Source organism: Centrocercus urophasianus, unplaced genomic scaffold (genome assembly GCF_019232065.1).
Source record: "Centrocercus urophasianus isolate 14NV4802_14NV808 unplaced genomic scaffold, USGS_Curo_1.0 seq_10, whole genome shotgun sequence".
Lineage (NCBI taxonomy): Eukaryota > Metazoa > Chordata > Aves > Galliformes > Phasianidae > Centrocercus > Centrocercus urophasianus.
In genome coordinates, this window is record NW_024884142.1 from 51413887 (window position 1) to 51421856 (window position 7970).

General features: G+C 34.4%; 1 protein-coding gene across 1 annotated transcript in view; it reads left to right on the plus strand.

Moving 5' to 3' along the window:
• Positions 1-7575, plus strand: part of VTA1 (vesicle trafficking 1) — a 29716-nt gene extending 22141 nt beyond the window's left edge. Inside the window, exons 7-8 of the mRNA XM_042815922.1 lie at positions 412-492; positions 6481-7575. Coding sequence (XP_042671856.1) covers positions 412-492; positions 6481-6626 — 227 coding nt within the window. The 3' untranslated portion in view covers positions 6627-7575. The remainder of the gene's footprint in view (positions 1-411; positions 493-6480) is intronic.
• The last annotated feature ends 395 nt before the right edge of the window (positions 7576-7970 follow it).

A 7970-nucleotide genomic window follows, 5' to 3' on the forward strand; every position in this document is an offset into this window, starting at 1 on the left:
AATAGCTTCTCTGTAGTATTAAGAGGTGGCATATAAACTTCCAGTTAAAAGAGTTCAGTCATACTGTTCCTTAACAGATTTTTCTCAGTACACTAGGGAAAACCACATATTTTTGGACTAATATTTTCTTAATTTGTTTAACACTTGAAAGTTAAATTCCTGTGAAATACTGTACTGATAATATGAGTGAGAGCCTGTAAATTCTTCATGCTGTTTTATAAAACATTCCTGGTCAACAGTGTTTTAAGATTATTAGCTACAAACTTTAAGACTTTAGGAGCCATCTACTGCTTAAATTAAAAATCACTGAATCATTAAGTTTACCTGTTCTGATTTTCATACTTTTTTGGTGTACTACTAAAGTCTACAAACAGAAATAACCCTGTTCCAATTGTCTGCATTAATTTACAGGAGTGACAACTAATACCATTCAACCTTCTCCTCAAAATATTCCTCTAGTAGATCCTTCCCTTTACAGTGCTCAGTCTGCAGGTAAGATGATGGCATTTGTATTGCCTGTGCGTGAGTGTGCCTCTCCCTGCCTCCTCCAGCTTCCTAATAGTTTAATTTGCAACACTTAAAAGAATTTTGAGAAATAAAGTCACCAGAAATAAAGTTACCAGAATGCTTACAGTTCATAAATGTTAAAAAGAATGGACATCATCTAAATATTCTGATAGTGTTATCTGATTTTTTTTATTTTTTTATTTTTTTTTTACTTTTCAAGCCAATAAGCTGGCATTGTGTTAGCTTTCTCCATTGTTGTTTCTGAGATAAGGTTTGCTGTACTCAACAAAGTCTGTATTCCCGATAACCTTTCTAAATTCTATTTTTGGTAATTAGTACACATTCTCTTTCCTTACAATTACTTCTTCAGGGTTAATTTGTAAATTATTTGTTCATTTCAATGAATAATCAAGAAAAACATTCCAGTGGTGTTTTTTATTGCAGTGTACTTGCTGTGTTCTGTACCAGCAGTGCATGTTGATTATAAGTAAACTTTATATTAAACAAAATAGTACAGTGAAGCATTATGATCTTGTTTTGATTTACCATTGAATCAAGGTTTTTATCCTTTTAATGTTGTTTCTCTTTGATGTAGAGTCACTACTAACCTATATTGTGTGAATTTTACTTCTGTCTTTAAAAATGGCAGCTTCACTGAAAAAGCATTTTAATCAGTGGAATGCAACAGTAGGAATTCATTGTTTAACTTGACTTTAGTCATTTGTCATAAGAATGCTTAAGGATGTGAAGACCTAATATAATAAGGAGCTATTTTTGTCAAAGATGTCTTAAGAAGAAAAATGACAATAATTATCTTTGAAATATTCAGATTTGCTTTTAGCGTTCTCTTGAATAATGAAAGGTACATCTTATTGTTTCTGTCTGGCATATTAATGTCTCTTGTTACAGTTAGCTCACTTTATTGAAAACCTCTAACCAGTCACTGAACCATTTAATCTTGGTGATGGCTTTGCAATTCTGGGGGTTGTGGTGAGAGTTTTGGTCGCTACTTAATGAAAACAGCTAAAGGCTTTATTTAATATTTACCATAAGAACTGCTACTTAAAAAGCAAGTTTGGCGGCGGAGCTTTCATACATAATCAACTGATCATGATAATCTAGACAGTTATTCTAAAAAGTTTTTTTGATAACCACTATGAAAATGCTGGTCATAGTTGTTTATTGGTTTGAATATTTAATTCTAAATGACAAAAATGTCGATTTTAAATTAAATTTTAAATCATTGTTAAGTATTAGAAGTAACATTATTTGGTGTCTGGACAGTGTATCAGTACATTGTTCCCTCTAGCCTGTAATAACTTGATTCAATAAACATAAATACAAATGAAAATGAATTGAGTGAATTAAGATACTCTGTGCTTCTGATAATTTATAATAACTGCTCAGCTGTAATTAGGATATTGATACCCTTGCTAAGCGTAGTGATGAATCTGTAAATTGATCTAGTATAGTATTTGCATGCCTTCATTGCTCCTCTGTACATCTCTTGTTGTGTCACTACAAGTTTGGGTCTTGTAACAGCATATGATGTTAGAGAATGTTTTGGAAATGCATACCCTGCATAAGGCTCATGCAAATCCATGGTTGTGAAAGCTTAGAAAATAGTGTCTCAGGTATGCAAGAGCTTGAGAAGGTATATAGATTTTATATAGTAACAATTTTGTTTGCATGCATAGAATTAAGGATTTTGAGAGCAATGGAAGGCATGGTTCCTTGCTTGTCTCCATCCTGCCACACATGCCTGATGTTCCCAAAACATCCTCCCTTCAAATAGTAAGAACAACATTGTCATTCTCCACCTATTGCTAAGGATTCCCTTTTATACCCAAAATACTGTGCTCTGTTACAGCCTGTTCCTTCTCCTGTATGTAGATCAGGAAATGCCAGTATTTCACAACAGACTTGCTAAACTGGGGGACCCTTTCCAGTTGCTGAATTGCAAGATACATTATAGCTGTCTTGGCTGCATATCGAGGTTATACCTTGATAAGCACTGTTCCTATGGAACTGAAGTTGCCTTAGGGAGAGAAAGGGAGATAACTGTTTCTCTCCAGCTGATCCATACAGCTAGTAGAATACAACAGTTTGCTCCACAATTTAGACAAAATATCTGTATAAATATCTGTATAAATTAAACATGCCTGAGAACATTTGACATTGAGAGCAGATGGCACAGAACAACTCACATCCATACTATTAAACTTTTAAACCTTCTAAACAAGGTAGTTAATCAAGGCTGCCAATATTGAATGGTCTTTAGCATGCTCTAACCATGAATCTTACCCAGGAACTGTTTGGGAAAGTGGTAGTTGTCATAGGCCAAAACCAAACCGCGATCTGTTCCAGCAGTTCAACAGTGCAGAGTCAAGTTCAAGTTCTGAGACACATTCCCTGGCACTGTTTAATGTTCTAGTATAGACATAGCCAAACAGGATATTCCACATACTCCTGGAAGACTCTGTGGTAGGAAGATCAAATGTATATTTTTAAAATAAATTACATATTTTCTTTCTAACCCATAACATGGGAGAAGCAATCTGATTAATGCTTATGTGGAAAAGACTAGAATATTTATCAAAAGAAAATTTAGTTAGAGTATTCCTTTGATTTTAGTTAGCACAAATCCTGCAATAAGAGCCCTGTCCTGTGAGAGCAGATTTTAGAGTTTTACACTGGCTTTCGAAAATATCAAAGCTTATTCAATTAAGCATAGCACACTATGTCTGCTAACAAAATGCAGAGCTATTTAGAACTTTGTAATATATGCTCATGAAATTCTCTGGTCTAATTCATTTTAAAAATTTGTTAACTCTAGATTTTGCTAACACTAAATTCATTCATAATTGTACTACACAGAGTTTTTATAAGATGTTCTTACATTAGTGTATGCTTCCTTCCACAGGTGGCATAGTATAGAGAAACCATTTGTCCTTTCTGGTTGCATTTATAATAATGTTTGCTTTTCCATGCACAGAGTAGAAGTAATAAACACATTTTATGTATTTTCAGGATCTTAAGAAAAATTCTTCGGGGAATTATCTTGAATGTCTTACCTGCTTTAATAGGAAAGAAAAAGAGCATCAGATTTTGATAAATATTAATTACATTTGGCATCACTGTATTTATATTACAAGTTACACTGATTTTATTAAAATATTCTTTAACCAGCTGCCTTGTATTTGGACAATTTCATGAAAAGGAAAATATGAATAGGAAAGGATATCAGGGAGATGCAGATACGTCATATAAAATACATTAATATGAAGGTGCTTTCTTTCTCAACACAATTTTCAGCATATCTAGTAAAATTGACTTTTTGTTTTTACTTTGAGTTTCTCTTAAACTAAAACATAATGGCTTTTAACATTAGTTACGGATTCCATTTGTCAGTTCAGAATTAAGTGTGATTACTAATGATTTCAGATGTGAGTTTCAGGATGAGTGCAGTATACTTTTTCCCATCTCACAGGTTGGTTGAGGTTGGAAGGGAATTCTACGTCCATCTGGTCCCACCTCCCTGCTCAAGCAGTGCCACCTATAGCATGTTGCTTGAGACCATATCTAGGTGGCTTTTAAAGATCCCCAAGTAGGGAGACTCCACAATCTTTCTGGACAACCTGTGGCAATCATGGCCACTCTCACAGTCAAAAACGTGTTCCCTAATATGCACATTGGAACTCTTTGTTTTTTAGTTTGTGCCTGTCGTCTCTGCTCTAGTCACTGAACACCGCCTGAAGAGCCTATGGACTCCATCTTCCTTACTGATGCTCTTCATTTATTTATCTGTACTGATAAGATCCCTCTGACCCTTTTCTTCTCTGGGTTGAAGAGTCCCATCTCTCTCAGCTTTTCCTCATATGAAAGATGCTCCAGTCTCATTATCAGCTTCATGACCCTTCACTGTATTCTCCATTAGCTCTATGTCTCACTTTGTGCTGGGGAATCCAGAATTGGGCACGGATGTAGCCTCCTCCCCAGTATTAAGTAGATGGAAATAATTATTTCCTTTGATCAGCTGACAATGCTCCTCCTAGTGCAGATAAAGATACCATTAGCCAGCCTTGTCTGCAAGATCATGTTTTTGGCATGTGTTCCTCATGGCCGCTGAGACCCCCAGGGTGTTGTTCCTTTTCTGCAAAGCTATTAAACAATGTATGAATGTATGAACCAAAGTTATTTTCTTTTGAGGTGATACTTTCAATTTTAGTACAGATATTGTAGTTAAATTTTGCATTATTTTGAAAATTTTAGAAAGCAGCTGTTTTTCTATTCTGCCTGTCCATTGTGAGGTGCTGACTTCAATAGGAGCTGAGGCCACTGAACACGTCAAAAGATCAACACTGTGTAATCTTCGGTTTATAAATTGAAGTTGATTTTTTTCCCTCAAGTTATGTCATAATAGCATTTGAACTAGATTTCATAATAAATAAATCGTTATGCCAGCAAAACATTAGTAGAGCTCATACTGCAAAAATAAGATTAGACTGGTGAATTTAGGCTTCCTTCCAATAAATTAGTTGAATAGTGGACTGATGCCTTGGCCTGGTTTTAAAGAATGATTTTTTAGTTTCTTTTGGCATCACAGCATAAAGCTACTTTGAGAGGAGCTTGGTCTTTCAGATTTCTTAAAGATGTTCAGTAATGTGGTCACAGATTGACCCCAGCTGCTTTTAGTTCTGTGACTTTATTTAAGTTAGAAATAACCGAAGTGTGTGCTGCTCGTATTTATGCCCTCCCTCATGCGTATTTACCCATGTTTGTGTATTTTAAGAGATTTTAATGTGGTTGCACTTATTTGGCAGTAAACTAATATACATTGCAGTGCAAATGAGCCCACCGAGTTGTTATGTGCCTCAGTGCTCAGTAGTTATTTTGTGGTCAGATTTATTTATTGAAGGGAAAATAAATGATTTTCTAGTGTGCATTAAAAATAAATAAATAAATTAAAAAGATAAAATTAATCTTGAAAGCACTTACCGTCCTGCTTTTTACTGGGGTATGGTTGTTTTAAAAAGCAGCAAACCAGTCTAGTTTTTAATATTCCCGGGTTTTCCCTTTTATTTGTTCAAAAGCTGTCTTTAAATGGTAAGATTGGGAAAGGAGAAAGCAAATAGAAAAGATATTTCCTGATAAGAACTCATATACTTCAGTAAGTGTTCTCACAGTATTTCTGACAAGAGTTTTATCTTGAAAGAAAAAATCTGGCTAACTATGATTGTACTTTATAAAATGCACTGAAGTATATTCATGTCCTTGCTTAAGGTGAAAAAGCTACACTTAGAGAACTAGGCCTTTCTTTAACCAATTTTATACCAAGTCCCTACTACTGTTTTTAGAACACTGAATACATGTGTTGTGATTATGTCAAGGAAATATTCTAATGACACTTAATTGTTTTATACTTCGTTATGAGAATTTTTTTTTCCAGTATTAAAAAAAAAAATTGGGAAATGTAGTGGGATCAATGCTGTTTCTGGTTAACTTACCTAAAATTGTAACATGAACATTACTTGGATAAAGCAAAAATATAATATGTGCAAAAACATCTCAGTGAGAATGTTTCCACAAATTGAAAATCTATTCCAGTGTAGAGGGAACAGTTTCTAAGGTTGTGGTATTTCTGAAGGAGGGCGCAAACTAATTATATTGTAGCACAAAAAACACTTTCCTTGTTTGTTGCAGGTGTTTATGTGATTACAGATATCTTATTGTTAAAATGTTCTTTTTTTGCTACTTTAGCTAAAGAGCGGATCTTTCTCAAAGGTATTGACTTACTTCTGAAAGGCACTGGATTATATAAAAGAACAATGTTTTGAAAGGGTCTCTGATTTCTTAAAATACCAGCAGCAAAGAAGTGATGTTCGTAATATTACCACAAGTATCATCTTTCTTTTTTTAATATTACTGCAAATGTAAGTAAAACATAATAATGTTGTAATTATGTTTTTGCAGGGGAAGTCCGTTTGACTCCAGAGGACTTTGCCAGAGCTCAAAAATACTGCAAATATGCTGGCAGTGCTTTGCAATATGAAGATGTGAGCACTGCTGTACAGAATCTACAGAAGGCTCTCAAGTTACTGATTACGGGCAAAGAATAAAGCCTTTAATCCAACGGATTCATGTCATTTGCCTGAAGAACTAACAGCTTATTACTGTACCTGTTAGGGGAGTGGAAATATACAGAAGCTCTCCATCTAATCACCTATGGTAATGAAATCACTCTTTCGGTGTCAGTAGGACTCTTCATTTTAAAAAAAGTGGAGCTAGGAGCATATGAATGCAGTTGTTTGATGTAAGCAAAATACTAAAGAATGTACTGTGAACACTGATTAAGAGGTAGAGTTCATATTTCAATATTTAGATTATCAGTCTGGGAAATATCAAATCCGCAAAAAGGTTGAACATTACAATGTTCTGTTGAAATTCTGGCTCTGCTTTCATTTTTTTCAACCAATTATCTAAGAAGTTTAAATAGCTTTAAAATGGTAACAAAATTCACAACTTCCTCCAGAAAAGAAAGCATGTAAGAAGACTGGCACGTACACAGTGGGAAGGACTTTTTTCCATACCTAAATTATTGGAGTATCATCTGAGACATAAAGTTAAACAGGACTTGAGGTTATTTGTATATTATTTTAATACATGCATTGAAAACATTTCTTGATACATCAAGGAGAGTAATTTTGATTGCATTCCAACCCAACCACCACCGAGTGGACTGCTGCATGCAGTCTTGATCATTGGTTCTTTGCATGAACACTGGAAATTTTGTTTATGTATGGTTAACAAAGAGAAAGTACTGATATTTAGTGGAGATGATCCTGAAACCAGGGACAGAGATGCTAAACTGCGTGAACTTTTAGGGAGATTTACTTCATAGATGTCTCATCTCTTTAATAAACTGAATCGAAGGATGGTTCAACCATTTGGTTCATCTTTGGTATTAGTGATCTAGAAGTTTGTATTCCCAGCTAATATTATTTCTGTCTGCTATGTTGTAGAGGCTATTTGGACTTGGGAACTAATTAAAATATCTTGGAAATAGAATTTTGAGTCTTTTTTTAAGTGTGCTCCTGCTATTTTAGGGCTCTTGGTTGTTAAGAATTCATCCTTGCAGTTTGAAAGAAGGACTTAGTAGTCTTTTAACTGGCATGACATAGGAATTGAGTACACCACAAAGTATGTGTGATTTATGCAATATCTTTTAACGTCGGATTGTCTGATATGTCTGTCTTTCCAAGCTCTTGGATCAAATGCACATCATTTGTAACTGCACTGTTTTTGCAGCATCTTAAAATTAATTTTTTCATAGTGATTGATATGAAGATGACTAATAACTAAATTGAAGCATTTATTAAAGTGTGTAAAAGGACTATTTTGGTCATGTTTATGTTGAAACTCTACAAAACTGGAGAATCATCAGAGGAAAAAAGTAAGCCATG